General features: G+C 44.7%; 1 protein-coding gene across 1 annotated transcript in view; it reads right to left on the reverse strand.

Annotated features, from left to right (window-relative positions):
- The window catches only part of LOC8026542 (neprilysin-1), a 98,391-nt gene that overhangs the window by 26,142 nt on the left and 47,909 nt on the right, over nucleotides 1–24,340 (reverse strand). Inside the window, exons 8-9 of the mRNA XM_040209807.3 lie at nucleotides 11,413–11,644; nucleotides 1,675–1,773 (exon numbers count right to left, since the gene is read on the reverse strand). Coding sequence (XP_040065741.2) covers nucleotides 1,675–1,773; nucleotides 11,413–11,644 — 331 coding nt within the window. The remainder of the gene's footprint in view (nucleotides 1–1,674; nucleotides 1,774–11,412; nucleotides 11,645–24,340) is intronic.

Below are 24,340 nucleotides of genomic sequence, written 5' to 3' on the forward strand. Positions count from 1 at the left end.
GTTTTGAAGACGTCCAATTGTGACAATGTAACCATGATAATTCTAAACAAATATTCTGTCTGAAGTTACATTTCAGCTTAACAATTTTGCATGTCGTGGGGGCACCAAAGGTAACACTTATTATGTCACGTTCACATAATTGTTTTGTGAACATAATCACAAATAAATGTTCCTAAAATATTTTATAATGTGTGTACCTTTCCGGCATGATTGAATACAAAAAATATATTGACATAATTTGCATTTGAACTGTAGATTAAATCAATGGCATATATTTGAAAATTATGGATACTTGTAGCAACACATACATAAAAAGTTCACTTTTTTTAATAAAATCTTTTGCTCACTGGGAGCTTGAAGCCAACTGACACTTTGAATATTGCAATTTGAAGAACTTTTAAAGAATCTTGCGATAATTAAGCCAATCATGATCAAAGCTGGAGTCGTCCGTTTAAGTAAACAGAGTGTCCGCTTTTTACAAATTAATGAAAAATACAAATCAAACTATGCACAATATTATTTATACGAATCGGTTAAAAATTACGTACTGAATATTCAAGCAACCGTTCAGCATCTATTACACTTTCCTTCTTGGTATTTTGTGTAGAATTATACTTTGTCCCACCCTACAATTGGCCAAAGCTACGGGCCCTTAGGACCAATAACGAAACAGTTAGAGGCCAGGTGGTATGGTGCTCTGACATGTGCTCATTAGCACGCGTTTCGGTGCACTGATACGTGCAAGGGAGCAACACGTGGTGTCTAGCTGAATCGTGAATTGATCAGGCGGCCCGTAGCTTTTCTTTTTAGTCCATCGCAGGGTGACACGAAGTATAGCACGTAAGAGTTGACATTGTTCATGATAATGCTAACGCTTATAGAAAGATAGCTTCGGAAATATCTCAGCAACCAAACAAAGGGACCACCCGGTCTCACGTTTTGTCATCATGAATAGCAACCAGCTCGTTTTTTAAGTATTATCCCAATCGAACTTTTTTCTATTGCTACTGGTACAATCGCACTCGTTAATTGATATTTGTTAGTTTGCTCAGTTATTTCCCAAGAACCAAGCGCCCACACTGTAAAGGTGCCGATTAAATAAGTTACATGAGCGATTTCATTTAAAATTCTGTAAAAACCGATTAGAAAATTTTCCTAAGAAATATGCAGGATGCTTCTTTTAAAGCTTAACAAATTCGCTTTCAAAAAGCCGAAAAGCTACGCTAATGCGGTTTGTGTTTATAAGTTATTCGAACAGAATGAGGGGGGGGGGGACTAACCATAAAGTCGTAACGATCACTCGGCTAATTAACTATAATAAGTTAATTAATGTATTAATTATTGAAAATAAACATATAGTTATAGTCAGAAACTTTCTGAGTGTCGTAGAAAACAACGAAAATCAGTCAATATTTTAAAAAAAAAAACTTGGAGCGAGTGGGAAGCACAATGGAGTACTAAAGTTCCCAGTCGTGCAGCAGGAGCAAAGCTATCGAGTGGGTAACTTTAGTTCACAACTACGTTTCTCACACGTTCAAAGTCTTTCTACATAAAAGCTTTCTAGATAAAATGTTGCACTTGAAAGCCGTGCGTTGAACTATCTTTGGAAAAATATGGTGAACAGAAGCGATTATTCGGTATTGTCATGAAATTAATTAGCCCGACAACCTGTACCTTGTCTTTGCAGAGCTCTTTGGTCTTTTCGTCCAGAAACCGCTGCCTGGGAAATGTCTCCACGTAGGTATTCTTGATCTCTTCGATGAGTTTCTCGACCTGCATAGGGGGTGTGAAGGTTGATGCTTGCACTCCACCCTTCGCTTCAGCACTTCAGCAATGTTTTTACTGAAATAACATTTTTGAACACACACACACACACACACACACACACACACACACACACACACACACACACACACACATATATATGTATGTATATATATATATATATATATATATATATATATATATATATATATATATATATATATATATATATAAGCCAGGCGCAGGCCAAATCGCTCCTGTGAAAACTACTCATCGCAACGAAACAAAGCTTGTGGAGTTTTGGTCCTGTGCCAGGGGCCCATTTAGGAAAATGATTAAAGTCCGGGATATTTAGGTTGTTAATTATTTTTGCGTAATTAACTTTTTAATATTCTGTTTAAGGGCATGGTTCAAATGAGAAAATTGCTCAGGATCAACGGAAACACTAAATCAACAAATTGCAGAACGATAGAAGGCACGCGAAGCATTTTACGGCTTTCTGAAAAAACGCACAAAATCGACGGGTTTTTAAGTTTCGGTTTGCTATCGGAGCGCATCTCAGCCCCGGCGGCACAGTGCCCCGTGGAGAGAGTGCAGCCAGCCTCTGCTGCGTCACGCGATGACAGCGCAGCAGAGGAAGCGGAAATTCGCTGATGCTAGACAAGGAAGCCAAAAACAACAATGCATTGTCATGCATGTAAACACTAAAGTCCCCCTAGCGGGACAGCGTTCGTCCCGTCTGCTTTCTTTTCCCTTGTCCTAGGTTTTTTTTTTTTTTTTTTCTTTTTTTGCGTGGTGTGAATTTTTTTTGTGAGCCGGAACCACCTCACAAACATAGCTACTTTAAGACAACATACCCCATAGGAATCGCGCAGGCATCCCTTAAACTCTTACCAGGGCGCACAAGGACCCTGATGTTTAAAAAACATAAAAACCTTACAATATTTTAGTTTATTTTTATATATATTGTGCATTTGTAATCGCAAGCTGCCTTTTAAAAGAGTCTACTGGATTGGTCGTATAATACTGCTAAATGTTTCTCAAACACAGAATATAAAAGGGGTCTCCGAACCCCGGCTTGCGGGCCAGGATCCAGCCCGCATAGGCGTTCCGGCCGGCGAGCGAAGGGTCGCTGTCCTTCCACTGGCGCCCGGCCCCCAGTAAACGAGCATAAAAAATAAAAAAGGTGCCACGACGCGCACAAACTGAAGATATAAAAAAAGAATGAGCGAAAACTGCGTCAAAACGCGGGTTCCCTTGCTGTATTATTTATTGTACTGTTGTCACCAGCATTACTATTCAGGTACCGTCTCATGCCTGTGTAACTATGTCAGAATTTCTTTGCGTTCTCATGTGTATCGTACTTAGTGTCCTGCGTGACAACTATTGCATATTGCCATGCTAACATCTACCATAATCATTAGTCTTCTGCCGTATGTGAATATATCACAGTTCCTACGCACTCTGAATATTCCCTGGGGAGATTTTGGGGTCACAAGTTTTTTTTTAATATTATAAATAACAATGCATTAAATTTCAAAATACAATATACACATTAATCTATATCCACCTTACAATTTTTACGTTTTTGTTATAGTTAAAATGTTTGTACTTAAATGCTTTATTTAGAATTTCTTCTTATATAATCTCATTTATTTTCCGGCCGTAGAGAATCTGACGGATCCCCAATCCCTCACTTTAGAAAAAAAAAATCTAAAACACTATACTTTAGTCTCCGTGAAACTCCCGTAATGTACTTCGCCGTCACGGCAGAAACAGCACGCATCATGGGGCCCTGTGAACTTGCATTCCTTATCGGAACGCAACGATTCACGGAAGTTGCTTATATTGACGATATATCTGAGGAATAAATCCTTGAACTTTACTTTTTCAAGGCCAACGGTTGATAGTTAGATTTTAAGAACCTCACATGCAATCTAAGTGACGAAAACATTATCTTCTGCAACCAACGGGCAATGGACAACAGAGGTTGATTTCTGCTGTGCTCCATGCCCACTGTGACTTTGTTTTTTTACAGAATGAGACTATTATCTGGACGACGGATACCAATAACTGCTAGGGCAGTATTGCTGATGCTGAAGGGGATGCCATGTGCAATAGTGTTCCTGTAGTTATAGCTGCAAGAACACTAATCGATTTCACCAGCGAATATGTCCCTATACGCCTCGCCATAATTAGGAATGAAACCATCTACTTCAGGAAGAGCTGCCGAATTGCAAAGCGGCTTCGTGCTGTCAGTCTCACTCCTCCATTAAAGGTCTGGCCTACCTTACAAAAGAGAAGTTGCCGATGTCCTTGCTTGGAGCTAGCAGATCGCACCAAACATTGCTTCGATCAAACACAAGGTCTCTCCTTAGCTTACTTAATCTATACAAAGATGTGCTTGCCTCCTCCTGTGAGACCGGATGAAAAAGTGCTGCACGCCACCGTATTGATAAGGGAGATGCTACTCTGGCAAAGCAACAAACTCTAAAAATCTCGCTAGCAAAACGAAGCGAAGTCGGCCAGATGATCTACGACAGGCAACAACAAGATGTCATCGAGTCTTCATCTGGGCCTTGGGTGTCGCTGGTCGTCTTTGTGATGAAGCAATTATAGCACTTGGTGATTCTGCATTGAATACTGGCGACTGAACGATGTCATTAAGAAGAACTGCAACTTTCTCGCTAGTATTGACGACACTTTTGATGCACTGGTTTTTTCTTCCTGGCTTTTCACACTTTATCTCAGGAGCGGATACTGGCAAGCCGAAAGGGACCCCAAGGACCGCGAGAACACAGCATCTTCTATCGGAAATGGCCTCTGGTACTTCCAAGCGATGCCCTTGGCCTGTGCAACGCGCCTCCAACGTTTGAGCGCCTCACGGGCTAGGTCCTTAGGGGCTTAGCACTGGAGGTTTGCTTGGTATATCTGGATGGTATACTTGTGCATGGCAAAACTTTAAAATGAGCACGTTATCATATGTCGTCTGGGTTGAACCGTCTCAGGGGAGCGAACTTAAAACTCGATGCCAAGAAATGCACTGTATTTGAAAAGAGAGCGCGGTATCTATGCTACGTTGTCTCCAAAAATGGTATAGAGAAAGATCCTGAAAAAACGAGGTGTGCCAGAAATTGGCCTCAACCACAAAACCAAAGTTAAGTGAAGGGCTTTCTCGGCAATGTACATACTACAGACGATTTGAGAAAAGCTTCGCAATGACTGTCAAACCGCTTTATGCATGGACGGAACAGAACAAGGAATTTGAATGGAGTGTACACGCTCAAGAGGCTTTCCCCCTTCAATTTTTAGAGTTCCTCGACTGGAGTGCAAGCTCGCCCTTGACGCCGATGCGAGCACCGTTCTCTTGGGTGCTGTTGTGTCCCAGACGCAGCATGGCTCTAAGAAGATGACTGCTTATTACAGCCAAGTTAAAAACAAAAAAAACAAAAAAACAAAAAAAAAAAACTGAACAAAGCTGCTACGTCGCGAGGAGGGAACTATTGGCAGTCGTGAAAGCCATGATTTATTTCCACCATTACTTGCGCGGAACACAGTTCCTCTTGAGAACTAGTCACAGATCTTTTACTCGGGTTCTTTATTTTAAAAACCCGGAAGTGCAGGTGGCCAGATGAAACAACTGCAGGAACATGAGTTTAAGACTGCACACAGAACTGGCAAAAGACATGCCATCGCCGATGCACTCTCGCGACGACCTTGTCTTCCTGTTAACTGTAGCGCATAGCTGAAGAGCGAACAGCTCTCCAAACGTGTCTGTAACCGGTGTCACCTACCCAAGCGACCATGTGTCCTGTGGTGGTGGAATACCACTAAGGTGACGCGGACCCGACCAACTAGAGTGTTGATGTTTTCCGTTCTCTTCAAAGAAGCGACAACTTACAGCCTGTTCTGCAACAGAAACAGGCTGGTGAACTACCGGACTGGAACATGATTGTAGCATACAGCAGCTTAGTAAAAGCCTACTGGGGTAAATAGGATTTACCTATTCTCCAAGATGAACTGATGTATTGTGTTTGGGAGAGCAAAAACGGAAAGAGCACGCTTCAGTTCATTTACCGGAAGTTCGTATCGACATTGTGTTGCGTGAACTTCACGACAGTTCTGCTAGTGGACATCTTGAATATTATTAGACTCTATAACGAGTTCGGGAAAGGATTCATGGATGAAGAAAGAATAAAACAATTAAAACAGGGACAACACAACCACATCTTTCAACTAGCAACAAACGAGTAAACTTTCAAACAGCGAGCAGCCGACTATACCCAGTAGGAGTAGGGGAGAGAAGGGGGAGAGAAGGAAAGATAAGAAACGCGAAGTGCAAGTCAGGGTGGTAGGGTTATCTCGGATTTTAAAAATTCAACATCAGTTTTCGTCAGCAGGAGGGAAGGGTTAGACACGTTGTTTTTTGCTGTGGTCATGGCGAATGATTCTATGATTTCCCTGCCGACTCTGCTGTCATGTCCCCCCAGGATTTTTGTGTCATCAAAGAGGGGATGACAACGCAAACACGAACGGGCATGTATGACTATGGGATGATAAGAATCTGAAGAGGCCTTAGAAACTTCGTTGTGATGTTCGCGGAGTCTGTGATCGGTGCATCTGCCGGTCTGTCCTATGTATTGATGGCCGCAGCTCAAGGGGATCGAGTAAACTTTCTTCTCTTTGCATGGAATGAATTTCTTTTCCCCTACTCTTACTTTGAAAGTTTGAAAGTTTACTCGTTTGTTGCTAGTTGAAAGATGTGGTTGTGTTGTCCCTGTTTTAACTGTTTTATTCTTTCTTCATCTATGACTTAAAACAACACGCTCTTCTCCCAAGGAATGGATTCCTTGGCTCGCTTCTACGCGCAAGGAGTGCAAGAAGTGTACCTACTGCGCTTCTCTCAAAAGACCACCATCACGAAGCCGGAGAAAAATGGTAACGTATAACGCAGGTTCCCCGTTTGAAAAAGTAGCAGTGAGTGTTGTAAGTTCAGAAAGCTTCTGGAGGCAAAATGGTGTCACCGGAGGTGAAGCAAGTAGAAACTTCCGGTTTGGAGTGACACGGCCTTAACGACGACCAAAAAAAAAAATGCGATTAGATGGAAGGGACTCCCTTGAGCACCCTTCGAAAGTTCTCACTGACCGTGACTTGTACTTCCAGCTTTATTTGGGATTTTCTCGTTTGACTGGTATGAGCCGGTGTGTCGCCTCGTCTTCTTTCTACCTCCATGTAAGTCCACTACCAAACACAACACAGAGAATTCGGTAGGTCATAGCGATTGCTGACTATTTTACTAAATAGCTAGAGGCCTTTCTAGTACGGAAGTATGACGAAGACACTGTCACAATGATCTTGGTGGCGAACACTGTTCGTTATACGGAGTACCACTAGAAATGTATTTCTACCAAGGTGCTTTTGTGTCGCACTTGTTCAGAAGCGTTCGCGCGACTCTCAGGATAACGAACACAAGAACAACGCCGTTACATCCCAACTCAAATGGTATGGTTAAGAGGCTCAACCGCTAACTCAAACAGTATCTTTCGTTGTTCACTGACGAGCACCAAGATAGCTGGGACACTAATTGTGTTCTTTCTACTTGTTACGTATCAGCTATTTATACTGCGACAAACTCTATGCTATCGATGTTGTTAATGATCAGGACGTCGAGGTTGCTTGCGGACATCACTTTCAGCACGCCAATGCTTCAGTCGCGGGTGCCAGGCTCTGGTCTGAGGTCTCTACTCTGAGTACTACCGCCATCTACTCTTAAAACTTGATTGTGCGCGCGATTTCGCACGAAGAAGCCTGCACCGGAGCAGTTACCGTGCAAGAACTCGATAAAACGAAGCGCCGCAGGTTGACCACTACAGCCGAGAGATGAAGTGTTGCTGCACCAGCCACTTCTCTTTAAAAATGGCATTTCAAAACAGAGCATATAAAAAGTGACCTATCTAGAACAATAGGGATAATTTATAAGACAAAATACCTTCTACCGACATGGTTGAAGGTACAAATATACTACACCCTCTTTTATCAAAAACTTTGCTACTGTTTACTAGTTTGGGGCACCACGGTTAAAACCGATTATAATGGACTTATAGCGCCTGTCCTGTTTACTTCTTGTCCTTGTTCCTGTTGCGCTATTTTATATGTTGGACTTATAAGTTTACAAAAACGTATGTTAAGAATAATGGTCAACACGAATCACTGTAGTGAAGCCGAAAGCCTATTTGACGGATTCAATATCCTTCCACTTTCTAAACTTTACCATTATAAGCTCGGGCAGCTTATTCATAAAAACGGAGTAAGCGGCTTTGACCTCATTCCCGCAAATTTGTCTGAATATAATTTAAGGACATCAAGGAAATACAGACTACCATCTATTAGGACTAACTACGGAAAACAAATGATCAATTTTCAGGTTTCCCAGCTCCTAAATGCAGTTGGCAATAATTTCATAACTACTAAAAACCAAACAACATTTAAAAACAATCTACGCTCCTTTTTGATTGCCATTGAGTTGATAATTCTATAGATATGTTGAAATACATTTTTTAAATATTTTAACCAGCATTTTTCGTGGATCCGCTTTTATTAAAATCTTGTATACCTTGTGATCACGTTTATTTGTTTATTTTATTGTCTGGACAATGTCAGAATGCTATTTTTACATGTGCCGGGAATAGACCGATGTCACCAAGCGAACTGCGCAGGCGCGCGCATTCCGGAAGTGGTGCCGCCGCCATGCTACTTGTAGTCATCCCTTTCCGGCTTCCCAGCTACATAGCGCTGCGCGTACATCATCGTAGATTATCGTTTGAGACGCCCCGGTATCAGCTTGATTCTCCTGCATTTCTGCACTTCATAACATTGTGTTGTTTGTGATGCCTTAGTTTGTAAGCATCCGCAGAAAAGCAGTTTCAGTCGTCTTATCGCTTTAGAATCGCTTTGTGGTCTGCTTCGTTGTCGTCTGCTTCGTCGTGTTCGTGAACGCGTGAGCCCACTGCCATTCACGCGGTGGTCGCACAGCGGCCACGCGAAAAAAAAACAAAAAAACGACACCACTAGTCGAGCATTCCGGCTGGTTGTACGTCTCAATTAACTTGGAAACAATGGCGCGATGGCAAAGAACAAGAAATTCGAGGGACCATCGGCTCTGCGTCGCGCCGCAGAGCAACATCAAATGTGTTGGTGAAAAACTGTGCTTGGTAGTGCTTAGGCTTGGGCATAAGTTTTAATCGACAATGAAGCATAGTGGAGCTAAATAGACTTTCTCGGTGAGCAATAGTCTTCTAAAAGTTGTTTCATTTTGGTTGACAGCCTGCGCAACAGGGTACAGATTAACTGCGGGAGAAGCCTGCATATAAAGAAGAAGTGATCTACAGAAAGGCCATGCCTGACGCGCCGTAACAAATGACATCTGACAAAAAAAAGCAACCATGCCATATACCTGAAAGCTTAAGGTAGGAATGACTTTTCGTGCACAGTTTCTGTTTAGTTTTATTTTGTTTGCGCAAGCTCCAAACGCTAACAGTCGCCCGATGAGGCAAAGCTTTTTTCTGCGATCTCGATTATTGTCAATGCAGAATGGATCAGTAACACCAGCCTAATAGGCGACCACAAAATGAATGAGGTTCGTTGTTACATTTTTGGCGGTAAGTGTTGCACTTCCAAATTGCATTATGGGGTGTTTTCAGGTTTATATATACAAAAAAGTGAAGACTGCTTCCGGAAAAAAGTTGTTTTATTTCAAGCGATGCATATCGGAAATCGCTGCTCTTTTTTAGTGACTGTCGTGATCTTTTGAAGCGCAGCTGTGCTTGAAACATGTCGTCGCAATAATAGTTATAACCACCCAAATACATCGAGCAAAAAGTGTATTAAAAATGGCCTCCGCAAAGCAGTGCGGAGGTCTTATTTGAAACAGACCGACGGATAGACCGCTACGGAACGAATGCTCAGGGAGATTCCAGCGTACGCAACACTTTGGTCCGCTCTATGTCTCCTGCCCTGTAATCTTGATATTTTAGCTGACGTGCAATAGGGTGGATATAAATTATGAAGCAAACCGCGAAACAAATCGTAAAACGTTCATTTTCCTGTCGCTCTGTCCGGTTGTGTTTACCTTTCTTTGCCATGCTTCTTTCTTTCGGGAAGACGTAATATCCGAGGCCTATTTGCCTGGTGCTGTTATTATAGCTCCGTGGAATACAACAGGTGAAGCCACCGATTGAAAATTATGAAGAAACACCAGGCTAAAAGTCTCGCGCTAACCCGAAAATTTCCAAACGCCGGGCGTAGAATGCACATTGACGCGGCCGGAAAACTGAGGAGAACTACGGGTACCAGAATGCACCGCGGCAGCGGTGGCGTCGCGCAACTCCTGGTGAGATCGGTCTATTTAGGAATGTATTCTAGCTTCTTCACTTTCATGGTTTACACCGAAAGTGCTTTTCTTATTTTTGTTTATTTATTTTTGCTTGATGTCTTATGTTACTTTTTAATCTTTGTTTTTATGACAATGTTAAACAACATCAAAGTGTGCTAGTATTCATTCTTTACAATTTTATGTGTGCATCCATTTTCCCTTGAGTGTATGTATGTGTGTATCTATTATATCTTGTATAAGTATTTTTTTCTCTTGTCGAAGTTTAACCTTTAATGTTATTGCTGCTGGACTTTGCCCCCCCTCCCCTCCCCTCCCCTCCCCTCCCTCCCTCCCCTCCCCTCCCCCCCCATTGGACCTTGGTGCCCAGTCAGGTGACACGATCGCCTTTTGCGCCAAGGTACCATTTCGAGGAGTGTGTACCCCTTGAAAGAAAAATAAACTGATTGATTGATTGATTGATCAACCACATTGGGACGGCCCATTCAAGATCGTCGAACATGACGTCGTTTACCGGATTCGGCATGTGTGGAGACGTAAATTTCATATGGTGCATTTTGATCGGTCTAGCTCTTTATCAATCTGACTAAATATTTCTGTAATACCTCGGGGTGAGGTCCATGTGTCGCAGGGCGTAATATTATTAGGGTGAATGTGGATAGGAAGCGGTTCACGGAGAGGTTCATGGACACAAAAAAGGAGGATGCCAAGAGCAATAATTTCGGAACGCATGGTGTTTTAGCAGTGTCTTGTACATAACAATTTATCACACCCATGGTTTCCATCTTTCAGCACATTTCAAAATGTCAGAAAAAAGCAATCACAATTGCTTTTTTGAAAATTAAAATGAACTTTTATTTTCTTCATGATTCTGCGAGAAACATTATCAAGCTCGGAATATATTCAAATTTATTGTCAAAGTTACAGTTACCAAGGCACCATGAAAGGTTTAGCCGTTTGGAAATCCTAAAGGCGTGAAACAAGTTGCGCCGTTCTGATGCATAAAAGAGATACGTGTCATGTCTCGTTAATATTGAAACCATTTATATTGATATCCCACTGTATAGAGGAAGTTTCTGGAGATGAACTGGAGCAATACGCGAACTTTTGCCGAGTTAGAATGAGCAACTCAAATTAGGAACGATTTCTAGGGGGACAGTGTCCGCATTAACGAGACATTACTGTAACAAAAACCTCACAAAATAAACCCGCAAAAAAAAAACAAAAAAAAAAGACCGATTGGTTTGAAGTTGTTTTACCTGGGCGTCGGTGTCGACGTCGAAGTCCTGCCTGACGAAGAGCGCGGCCATGGGCATGCTGAAGCCGTCGCTGAGCAGGCGCACGCACTCCTTCCAGCGGGACAGGTAGGTGCGCTCCTCGTGGGGTCCGGGCACGCGGCGCCGGAAGTCCTGGTACAGGCGCCGAAAGTGCACGTCCAGGTAAGGCATGTACGACAGCACGAACCGCCACGACAGGTAGTTGGCCACTGTCCTGCGAAACGAGAACCCACACACGCTAAAAGGGGGTAGCTCGTAAAGTCCACGTAAGCTGAAAACTAACGCGATTCCCCTTCTCCCAGCGTCTCTCCCCCAAGCTGCACGACGCCATTTTGCGAACGAAGGCACCGGTCAATGAAAACATCACGCGCGCTCACGTGACGCCGAGATGTGCCAGCGCACTTCCCACCCCTTCTCCCAAACTCCCTGGCTGCTCGGCCTTTTTCAGGGAAGACATCAGTGGATGAGTAGGAACGTTCTGAACAATGAATCGCCTTCCGTTTTTATATACTTTTGTAGCTCGCGGGTGACGTCTGTCCCGTCCGCTACTGCTGTTGCAGCGGTCACATGAAACTAGACATGTCACTATCAGTAAAATTAATGTTGACGTGACTAAATATGCTCCGGGGGGGTCACCTGACATGGGGGGGAGGGGGTCACGTGACCTCGGGGGGGGGGGGGGGTGTCGCGTGACTTCGGGGGGGAGGGGGGGTCACGTGACCTCGGGGAGGGGGACACGTGACCTCGGGAGGGGGGGGCCACCTTGGGGGTCACGTGACCTTCAGGTGACCTTGAAAGGGGTCACGTGACCCCTCCCAAGGTCACGCGACCCCCCCTGAGGTCACGTATCCCCCTCCCCGAGGTCACGTGACCCCCCTCCCCCCCGAAGTCACGCGACACCCCCCCCCCCGAGGTCACGTGACCTCGGGGGTCACATGACCTTGGGGTGACCTGGGGGTCACGTGACCTTGGGGGTGACCTGGGGGGTCACGTGACCTTGAAAGGGGGTCACGTGACCTTGGGGTGACCTTGGGGGTCACGTTACCTTGGGGGTCACGTTACCTTGGGGTGACCTTGGTTACGCCGACGGCGACGCCGTTCAAGCCGGAAACAGGCGCCTAAGAGCTGCGCTCTAAAAGGGGACTATCCGAGAGGAATGGGGCAGGCTATGTATACACCAACTCAACTCTCCTACGTCACGCCGCGGTGGTGGCGCGCCGGACGCACTTCCGGTATGGGGCAGTGGGCAGAAGTCGCCGTGCCAGACATGCATTCCTGTGTTCCTTTGGAAGAAACGAGACAAAAAACCTGCCTTCTCGTCAAAATGCTGCGACGGGGGCTTTACCAAGAGAGTCTGGAAAGGTTTGAAGATCAGTTTTCATGTGTTTTTGCACCCTCCGTTCGTCCGAGAACGTGGATAGTTGCCGTGAAAAGGGCAAACCAGACGCCGTCGAACTACGATTGCGTGTGCGGGCCACAATATGCGGTCGCCAGATGTATTTGCTTTGTTCCAACATGAACGAGAGAAAACCCCCAAGTCGTCCGGGCCACCGAAGGGTTCAGTGCGTCTTCAAATTCACACGACCGCCTGATCGTTCGAACTTTCGTCTGCTCTTTCAAAGTTGTCTGCTTTTTGTCGTCTGCTCGTTCAAACAAAAGCGGCCCGTTGACTAAAATTTGACCCGGTGATTGCGATAAGAAGTAATTGCAGGCCTCATAAGGCTTAAGTAGGCTCGGTGTAAACAGTAGATACAAGATGTTAATTATTGGTACCGGTGGCCATCACCTACTTGTTACGCTTGGTCTGTTCCCGCTTCCGATTTTCAGTATTGACGTCGATCATCGCCGCTACCTTTTACACTTTTGCAGCACGAGCGACGTCGCGACCGAAAATAGCTACAAGAATCTCATCATGGTTTTGGCGTCCGTTCTGCAGCCTTCATGCGAATGAATCGCCGCATGTCAAATTATTTACGGAAAGTTTAGCGGCGTAACGAGCCTTGATAATTTCGCTCAGGCGATTCAAGTGGTAAGACATTGCGATGAGGACGTAGAATCGACAACTCCAACGCGAAAAAGGGTATGCAGACTCACACAGACGCCGACAACGTGACATTCGAATGGTTTGTTGACGCTGGACGCGGTGCTTCTTGCCCGTACTCCATTGCGCGTGCGTTCGAACTGTCGTCTGCTCTTTCAAACTTGGCTGCTTTGTGTCGTCAGCTCGTTCAAACGACAGCGGCCCGTAAACCAAACGTTGACCCGGTAATTGCGATAAGAACTAAGTGCAGGCCTCAAAACACTTTTGAAGGTTGGTTGGGGTAAGTCGGCTAAGTGTAAACAGATACAAGAAGTTGTTGATCATTGTTACCAGTGGCCATCACCGACTTGTAATGCCCGATTCTACTTGCGGTTTTCAGTATCGATGTCCACCATCTCAGCTACGGTCCACGCTTTTGCAGTCCGAGCGACGTCGCGACTGAATATAGCGAACAGAACCTCATCGTGGGAGTCAGGCTTTAGCGCCCATTTTGCGGCGTCCACGTGAAATGAATCGCCGCACGTCACATTATTCACGCAAAGTTTTGCCTCGATAGTTTTGCTGAAGCCGCTCAAGTAGTCAGACATTGCTAGGAGGACGTAGAATCAACAATTCCAACGCGAAAAAGAGCACGGGGACTCCCACCGACGCCGACAACAACGCAATTCAATAGTTTGTTTATGGGCGACGGCGGGCTTCTTGCCCACCATCCACCGCGCATGCGCGGCGCCGGTGGCGTCCGCTAGGGGCGCTCCGGTTTGTTTGTAAACATGAGTTGGTGTATACAAAATGCTTGGACAGTTACTGTTGCATTGTAGAAACGTTTTATATGAAAAACATTAAAGCACTTTTGGAACACTTTAGAGTAACTGGCAGCTTGAAAAAAAAAAGCAGGGCATGGAGTGGCACTTCAGTATTTCTCCTCTCCTCCAACGAGATATCAATATCAATCAATTAGAACGCCGAAGGACGTTTCAAAAAGTAAAAAAAAAAAACGAACCTAATAAACATAATAAGTTATTGCATGCGTTTCCTAGGTTGTGAGGGACTGTATTCCCTGACAGCGCACCAAACGCGGGGCTCATTATCTTCACGCTGTTTGGGCATTTCTTCAATCTCTTTATCCGCGGAGCTATAGGAAGATGATCGGGAAGCCCTACGCCCCGAGCTTCTAAAGCTCTCAGTGACAAAAACAGATTAGCGGAGCTTTGATACTTGATTAACCATGGCATCCTATTTCTTCGCTCTGGAGCTCCTTTAATATTTTCTAGCTTTTAGAATCGTAATGGTTCTTTTCGCGGTGCCGTGCAAATTTATTTATTTATTTATTTATTTGCAATACCCTCAGGGCCATAAGCCATGGGGCCATAGTGTTATCGTTATTGAGAAAGAGTTAATCAATTCCCCAACCGCCAGACAAGTAGCTGATCGTCCTGCGGAACGGAAGCCCAAATACGCTGAACGGTATCGCTCACATTTGGACTATCTACGATGGCCGGAGTAGCTGCTCTGACGTATACTGAAACCGTAAAGGTCTTGGACAACGGAACGCGCCACTTTCAGGAATACGGAAGGGGATAGAATAGATGAAGATCCGAAGGACTTGACGTCGGAAGAACGCGCGCAGGTTGTATATACAAAATGCTTCGCCAGTTACTCCAGCAGCGGTCACTAAAGAATAATTCAACAACTTTTGTTGAATTCTGTGTGAAGAATAATATGAGTAAAAGAACGTAAAAGACATAGAACGGCACCTCTCCGCGTTGGCCTAGTTCGATCATTTTGTACAATCGTTCTGACACCTTTGCGCCGCTATCCCCAAACATTGTAATTTTTACCGAGAAAGTATGAACCCTCTGACGGCTTTACGCTGGCCGTGACTTCGCGTCATGAAAGTCTTGCAAAACGTGCATAGCTCTTTTCGAGACTGCATTTTAACACAGGACGTGGATAAGGACACAATTTCACTCGAAAAGCGTTACGCTCGACGCTCGAGCGAGGCAACACAAAGCACGCATAGACACATAGAGCGGGTAATGCATACGCATACAAAGCATGCATCGAAGATTGCCATTTTTTTGCCGTGTCTTGCAAATGCAATGCCCGAGATGCTGCGCACATTGCTGCACAGATGACGTCACATTATCGCGGGAAGCGTTTTTCGTTAAATTTAGCTCAGAAATTGTGATATCATAAGAAGTAATGAGGCGCGATGTTGCGTGAAGCGCTTCCCCGCAAAATTGAATGAAAAGAATTTCACGTTTGATTCAGATCGACAGTGTGTGATACGGTCCCTGATACCCTTATAAATTTAGTGGAGAAACTTTACCGTTACACTTAGCGGGAAAATTGTGACGTCACGTGACACTGACGTTACAGTCCCACGTGGCGCTGCTTCCCTGCTTGTCTTAACCGGAAGCGTTTCCCGCTGAATTAATCGAGCGACGACCTAAAACGAGCAAACCTAGGGCCCGGCTGCGAAATCTCGCCAGTGACGGCTGTCGCCGTAAAAGGCATACTTGCACATAATTATATTTACTCAGTATTATATAAGCGTAATTATTTGCAAAGAGTGAGCTTTACCAGGCGGCGCAGCTGGAGTCGAACCTCGGACCGTGGCATGCGCAGCCGAACGCCTTCGCTGAGCTCCACGAGGAGGCGAAATGGTGCGCGAGCAGCTGGAGTAACATGACCGGAGCCTGCGCTAGCAGGCAACCGTCGGCGCATGCAGCTGGCTCCCGAATGACTAAGCGAAACTCCCCACGTGATCTCACGACGTCACGGAGCAGGTCACAAGTTTATAACGCACCAAGATTTACTAGTGAGTTTTAGTACTGCGTATGCGAGCCAGACATGTACAAGTTACTCAAGAAAGGTAGTGAAGTTAAGTTACTGAGTGTCGACGCTCAAAGTAAGCAGAAATTACGCATTTGTAATAGTAATTGAGTAAACTACTAACTACTGTAAAAACGTAGCGAGTTACTTTTAAAATTACCTTCTAAGTTATTTTTTATATTTTTTGGGTAGCAAAATAAACAGCAGTTTTGATCCGTGAAAAACGATGCAAGCGTAAAATAAATGCAGTCATTTTATGACTTGCGTTTTCACAAAAATAGTTTATTCGCTCGCAGAAGCAATTAACCTTCAAAGTTCTTCTCAGAGAGTTTTCCCCTTTTCCTCCTAAAGACGTCCGCAGCCAAGCTAAAAAGACGTTCCACCGACGCGCTGGACGAAATGACAGCGTTGAATTTCTGAAACAGGCTGGGCACGGTCGAGTAAGCGAGTGTTGGCATCTTCGGTGTCCATGACGAAACATGTAAGGTTTGCCTCGGCCTAGAGAATCTTTTATAACAAACTCTCCTCTTTTTTTTTTTTTTTCTTCGGCAAGTTGATAATGTTATGTTTATGTTAATGTTTATTCCCACGACATTCGGAGAGTACGCTGAAGAAAGAAGTGCACCTGACCGTCAAGGGATCAAGCATCGTGCCACGACGATGAGATCATCCGGACTGCTGTGCGTCTTGTTTGCAGTTCTAGTGCTACGCTATTGAAAAAAAAATAATTGTTTTGGTTTTACAGAAACAAATGGATCTGCCAAAGGTGACCCGCAATCCTCGCCGGCGACTACGGTATCCTGACGCGCCTGACCCGCCTGACAAGCAGACTTGTACCGTACGCATTACAAGTAATCAAATTACTTGTAATCGATTACTTTTTGGAGTAATTTTGTAATCAGTTGATTACTTTTATTAGGCAGTAATCACAAGAGTAATCTGATCACTTTTTGAAGTAATAAAATTACTTGTAACCGTTACAATTTGTCCACGGGAATCCTCCCCCCCCCCCCCCCCCCACCCCCGGCACACGCCTTTTTTTAATGAAATGACAAAAATAAAATTTGCTTTTTTTCCCCTTTTTTTTTGAACGGAAAAAATAAAGATTTTTGCGGAGCTGTAGGAAACGTTAGGTCAATCTCGTTCTATGTACCGTTTCTGTAAAATGTCCGCTTTTTTTTTTTTTTTTTTTTTTGCCGAGCTGGGACTGGGAGTGGGAAGCCCCAGGAAAGCCACACTGCGTGACAAAGGCCAGTCAGGGCGAAGTTTGAGGATGCAGAATGCAGCTTTGTGAGTCCTTCGTTCAAACTAGCCTTCTTATGCACACACACACACAGAAATAAAAACATAAAAAAATCCTGCTTAGGGTACCTACTCGCAGCCTGTAGGAGAACCAGAATCGAAGAATGCCTAAAGCGGATGCAAAATATAACAAAGAAAGATGAAATATTTCCCCATTTCACCTACGTGGTCTTCGTGACAAGCGATGTTTCGAGTTGAGAAGTGGTCGGGGCGATCTCTTCCGCTAATAGATACTGCACATGATCCGTTTCAAATCCTGGAGCTGCTGCTCTTTTGTTTAACATGCGAGCTCATTCACATGTGAATAATAAAATGAGCGGCGCAAGCTTTGAGCGACAACCGTTGCTCAAGCTTAACAAGATCTAGAACCCCCTCCGCCCCCCCCCCCCCCCCCACACACACACACCGGCGAACGCCCAAATCATTAAACGTCTTCAAACGAATTCTATGATTGTGTCCGCATTGTGAAGGTCCAACGACCACAAAGAGGGAGCCAGTTTTTCTTCTTCACTACTTGTGCAAATGTGAAATATAGGTAGGAAGTAGTTCATTCAGAGCGCTGAAGATGTGTCTTCACACAATAAAGTAATCGGAAAAGTAACGATTACTTTTTTAAGTAATGTCCAATTACTTTTGCCGTCGAGTAATCAAGCAATCTAATCGAATACTTTTTAGCCAAGAGTAATAGTAATTGTAATCGATTAGGTACTTTTTTTTAGTAACGTGTACAAGACTGCTGACAAGTAAATCGTTTTAACAAAGAGGAGGTCTCCCTGGCGTGGAGGATCGGAAGGACGCGAAAAAATACGTGAACAAGCATCTTCGCTCCTACAGTTGCACTGGAAGCGAGAAAGTGCTCCCATGAACGGATCATCCGTGTCTGCGTTTGTGCGCGGGGGAGTCCGGGTTTGCAAAGGTGTATGCGCTGACGAGTAGGCGACCATGGGAACAGGCGCCCAGCTGCGAGTTCATTCCAGTGGCGCCTCCCGAGGAACCCCTAAACCGCTTGAGTCAGAACTCACTAAAGGCAGATAATATGAGAACAACAGCCACCCTCATAGTCTTTCACGGCTGCAGCAGGAGGCGCGGCGCCTGCGAGCATTACCGGATTATACTCCGCGACAACGTTTCTTGGCAATGCAGTGGAAGGTACAGGCCCGCGTCCCCTCTCCCATTTTGAGTTTGCGCGGGCTCTCCTCCTCTCCCCGGAAATGGGGGAGGAGGAGAGCCTGCGTACACGCAAAATGGGAGAGGGGACGCGGGGATGTACCTTCCACTGCATTGCCAAGAAAAGTTGTCGCGGAGTATAGGTCAATACCCGACCAAGACTTGTTAAGCATCTGCTTGCGGTCGTGCGCGCCGGTGTTACGTTTTGGCTCCTGGTCGCCACCTTGGCCCAAGGACGCCTACGATACAGTTTTCACGGCTGCCGAGTATAAGGGCGTAGGGAACAGATTGTAAGGGGCCCCTTGTAGGAGAATGCCACTTCATCTGCCGGCGTGTCTTATTTATTTCTGCGCTCAAAGTTTTATGATGAGCAAAATTTTCAGTAGATTTTGAAAGTAGTTAGTAATTTCAGTAGAAGTTACCCGAGAAACATAGCTAAATAAACTGCTAATTACTCGAATAAATTTGTAACTGAAAGTGACGAAGTTACTTGGAAAAGTAGTTAAACTACAGTATTTTAAATAGACTAGCTGAACTACGCGTCCAAGTCTGATACGAGCGAACGCGCCCTGTGCGTTTGAGTTAGCGTTGCCTGTTTCACACTGCGCGTGCGCGGAGCCCAAACTGCGGCCTTGGATTGGCGCATGGCGACTTCGCGCTTGCGCATCGTGGAGAACGCAACGCTAACGGAAACGCCCAGGGCTTGCGTTTGCTCATGTACGCAATACTAAAACTCACTACTGTAGCGGGCATATACCGTCCCAAATTCGCACAACAGTCAATAAATAGTGAAGCGATCTCGATTAAACTCCACAGTTCACGATAAGGCATTACGTAACGTTGCTGACATCATCGCCCGCAACTTAAGACACCTCCCGCATCAAGCGAAGCAGTACGAGAATAGTTAGGTTGTTTTATAACACTTCGTCAGAAACATGTAGCAGCATTAAACGTCCTTAAAACACCATGCAGATCCGTGTTCTTGAAGCTCCTTTGAGTTAGATAGAAATTTACCAAAAGACGTTCGTAAGACGTGAATGTTTTATTACACACACACACATAACACGATGTACTAAACTAAAAGTGAGGCCGGGGCTACGAGACGATAGGCAGTGGTGACAACGCTACATCATGGTGTTTGAAAATTTTCTTTGTGTGTGTCATCACCATTTAATCCATTAAGCGCAGACCGCGAGCGGCGACTTCACACTTTTAGACTGCGTATTTGGTTGAGTAGTGACTTTCAACGTGTTGGACAGTGTTCTGACTTACGGCAAAACAAAGTATGGAAGATAAACCGCTACAGATGTCGGCCGCCAAAGAACCATGCTGCTGAACAAACGATAATGGTAAGTGGATAGACTTTTGGGCTGCACTGGTTGTTTCTTAGAACTATTTGAAGAGATTCTTGAATACAAGTAACTACATATTAGGCATTTGTTGAATTAAACTTTGGAGTGAAAATTTACTAGATGTGTCGAAAACTTCACTTGGGATCATTCTTCCCAGGTTCACATTTGAGACCATTTCGTCTATATTATGTTCGAGACCGTTTTGTCCTACACTTCATCTTATTAATAAACCGCGTTAACCTGGCATTCTAACAAGGGAATCCCGTTTTTGATTGAGTGGGTACGTGTTTGAGATTTTGAAATATCGAAGTTTTTCGCGCTCTCGAATACCAAAATGACGAACCCTTTACTCGCAAATGTCTTCGGAACTTTTTTCCCGTTTCATTCAAAAACACAAAATCGTAAACATATCAGATATGAATATACCGGGTGTCTCAGCGAAGACAATTCCTACCAATAAAATGGTAGAGAGAGAAATCAAAACTCTCTCCGTGGTCAAACTGCCAGCCAGCGCGGTTGACACGGATCGCAAAAAAAACATAAATAAATTATTAAATAAAAAGGATTCATTAGCTTTAAAATTAGTTAAAACACCGAAAAACGTTTGAGCTACAAACTTGCTGAGAGTCCTCGAAAAACCCTAAATTGTTCAATTTCAGAAATAGTTGAAGCACGTGCGAAGCACGGGAGTGCGATAAAGTCATCACTCGCGCAGCAGTCACGGCCGGCGATGGGAATAACCGGATAAGAATAGCATGCGAGTCTTTGCATGCCAATCATGTGCGTGCTCCACGAGTGACATATTTAACGCAGCCTCAAACTTCACATGTTCTTTAAATCTTCATAAAATTAAATGATTTAAAAGTTGTTAATGACGCTCATCAAGTTTCTAAATGGATTCATATTTGTACTTTTACTAATTACAAGGTTAATTTGTAAATTTTAGTTCATTATTTACGAACAAGTATCTGTTTTTGCAATTCATTACGTCCGCCATGACTGGCAGTCGGTTCCCGCAAAGAGATTCTTTTAACACAAAATGTATTTTATTAGTCATTCTTTATGAGAAAATCATCATAAACGAGCGATAGGAAATGAGCGTCATGTAGGAGCGCCATGAACGATCGACATGAACGAGCATCGTGGACGAGCGTCATCAACGAGCGACATGCTAGGTGCGTTTGACGACGTTGAGGCTATATATAAAGTACAAAAAAGCGAAGGAAACAGATAAAATAATACAAAAGTCATAAGAAAGACACCAAAGTTTGACTCGAACTTAGGCATAAGGTAGCACTCGGAAGAGCGCCGAAATTGTTTTATTTTGATTTTACTTTTATAATGTTTCCTATTTATAAGAGTTTTAAAGGGTCATTTATATACGAGACCACCGAGCACGGTTTCTTACATTGTACGAAGACAATATAAGCAGCCGCACACTCCTGCTTCTGTGCACCGCAAGATGTACACATAAAAGTAGTAAACCCTGAGTGCCAGCCCTTCGTCTCGGAGCAAAGTAGGTTCCCTGTACCCTCTCTGCACACAAAACAAGGCCCCTTGCACACGGACGTCATGGTTCACCTTTGCCACCGCGGATGCAGAGCACGCTTATGTAATCACGCTTTCAATTAAACCCAGCACTCTAGTCCTTGTTGTGCCCTCTCGTCGAGCACCATGCTTAAATACATAAACCTGTCACAGAAGTGTTGCCACGCGGGTTTGCCTCCTTCTGCTACTTCCAGATGATCCATCCTGAACATCCATAACGCATGTAGGCCGGGAAGGGCTAGAACTTCCCAAGCTCTGCTCTCTGCGCTTTACCCGAACTTAATATACTTCTTTCTTTTTGCAGCCATGTAAAAGTCAATTCTCAGAACTGCTCGGAATTCTGCCCAGAAAAGCCCTGAATTTGTCAAATACAAAAGCATGTGCTCAAGAGTTTCTGGCGTTAGGCACAAGACACAGTTCGTTGACTACGGTTCAAAGAACTCCCTCTTTACAAGTCACGTTATAACAGGAAGCGCTTCACAACGAAAACGCGTAAAAAAGTTCTTTGTCGCTGCTTTAAACGGGTTCCTTCGCAAACTGTGAAATACACCAGAAGCAATAGCAGTATTCTCGAGAACACGGTATAGTGGAGGGGTCGTCATTAAGTCCAATGTGACCCAGTATAAAGTGACCCTTTAACTTTCTTCAGACACACTTGGGGAAAGCGGATTAAAAAAAACACCTTCGATTCTGCTATTTTTTTTATAAAACTTCAAGACACGTGAACGGACGTCCTTAGCATCTCCGTCAAGTCGTGGCCTTAAAACACTTCCACCCAATTATTTAAACGAAGTAAGTATCAGTGAATCACTTTGATCTAAAACAAAAAGAGAGTACATTGAACGTTTGAGCTTAAGTTAAACACTCACTAGACCTAAGCCGCCTTTTTAGAGCGCAGCTCTTAGGGGGGTCACGTGACCTCGGGGTCACGTGACCCCCTTAGGTCACGTGACCCCCTTGTCATGTGATCCCTTCAGGTCACGTGACCCCCGAGGTCACGTGACCCAATGAGGTCACGTGACCTCAAGGAGTCATTTATCCCTGAGTACGCTTCCATCTTCCTCCTCAAGAGCTGCGCTCTAACCGGCGTTACAGGGAATTGTAAACGGCTTTCATCTTTTAGTTTGAATCCTTGGGATAGAACGTGCTGCTTGACTTTGAAGGATAGAAAAATAACAATAATTGCTCTTGGCTTTTATGAATTTGAGCGGCCTAGTCTGTGAGCACGTTCGATGTCGTTCCCTGCCACGGTCACCCCTAGGTTTTTTTTAAATTTTTCTTAAAAACAAGTTATTACCCCTCATACGCTCAAAACACCAGTCCCAACCCCAATTAAATTTTGCAATATTACCTCGGTACGACGGCAATATTGAAGCCGCGTACCAAACCGTAGGATGAAAAAAGTTGCAAATAAACGCACCATTTAACAAAGGAATACGCCTGGTATGCGAGTCTAGAAGTTTGCTTCTTAGTCAATTGCTCTCCAAAATTTACACCATCTTCCCGAGGGGAACCATGGGGTGATGCGGAGCATCGCGGATCGTTATTAACGGTGTTATTAACGGTGTTAGTAACATTGTTGAACTTCACGGTCCCGAACCTCAGGTTCTGCTGCTCGACGTTCACGAACCAACGCGGCTTCCCGTTCTCGAAGGTCGGGTTCCGCCGCTCGCTTCGTACGTTTACGTTGAACTTCACGGTCCCGAACCTCAGGTTCTGCTGCTCGACGTTCTCGAACCGCCGCTGCTTCACGTTGTCGTAGTTCAGCATCCGCCGCTTGACGTTGACGAATGGACGCCGCTTCTCGTTGCCGTAGTTCAGGGTCTACCGCTCGCTGCAAGCATTTGCACTCAGCGTCGCGTGCGCTTCGCTGCGCAGCTTTGTCTTCAGTGGACGTAGCGTTGCTGTTAGTTTGTGGGGTGGGGCTGACGCTTGCTTGCGCCAACCCACTAACTGACGGGACTGTTGCTTCCATCACACTTCATCGAAAATACGGAGTGAAGTGGGGTCAACAGCGGTGAACTGAACGCGCGCAGCGCGCTACCGCTGCTTATATTCACACTTGAAGGAGAGGAGACTAGAGGAGGAGAGTTGCGCATGCGCGCGCGGTGTGAGTAGAAGTGAACGCACGGGAAGTGCACGCAGCTGGTAGAGAGAGAGAGAGAGCGGAGAGAGCAACACCTCCTAGAAGACAAGGCCGTAGTGCTCTTCTCGTGACGTCGCAAAGGAAGGCCATCGGGGGCGCGCGTCGAAGCGAATGCAACGCGGGTAGATCGACCGTCGTAACGCGTTTTTAGTCACATACGCGTGTCATATTAGCTAATATGAAAGCTGCAGATAGCAACGGGTCTAGAAAACATTTTATTACACGAGCAAAATATTACACCGCTAAATAATCGGTACGAAATGGCACGAGGTATGCGTACAAGACGTCTATCGAAAAATGTGATTGTTTTAAGTCGAAAACATTGAGTCATGCAATTATTGTTGTAGGAATGCATATTTTATACAGAAATACTTTGACAAAATGGCGAGACACGCAGTGATTTTGAAACCGCAAAACAAAACAGTTAAAAATGAGGTAGACATAGTCAACGCGGACAAGGCAAGACAAGCGTTTCTCACGATCATGTAAGCGACGTTATCGCGTGCAGTCACTGAATTC

Source organism: Ixodes scapularis, unplaced genomic scaffold (assembly GCF_016920785.2).
Source record: "Ixodes scapularis isolate PalLabHiFi unplaced genomic scaffold, ASM1692078v2 PGA_scaffold1__304_contigs__length_218370807, whole genome shotgun sequence".
Taxonomy (NCBI): Eukaryota; Metazoa; Arthropoda; class Arachnida; order Ixodida; family Ixodidae; genus Ixodes; species Ixodes scapularis.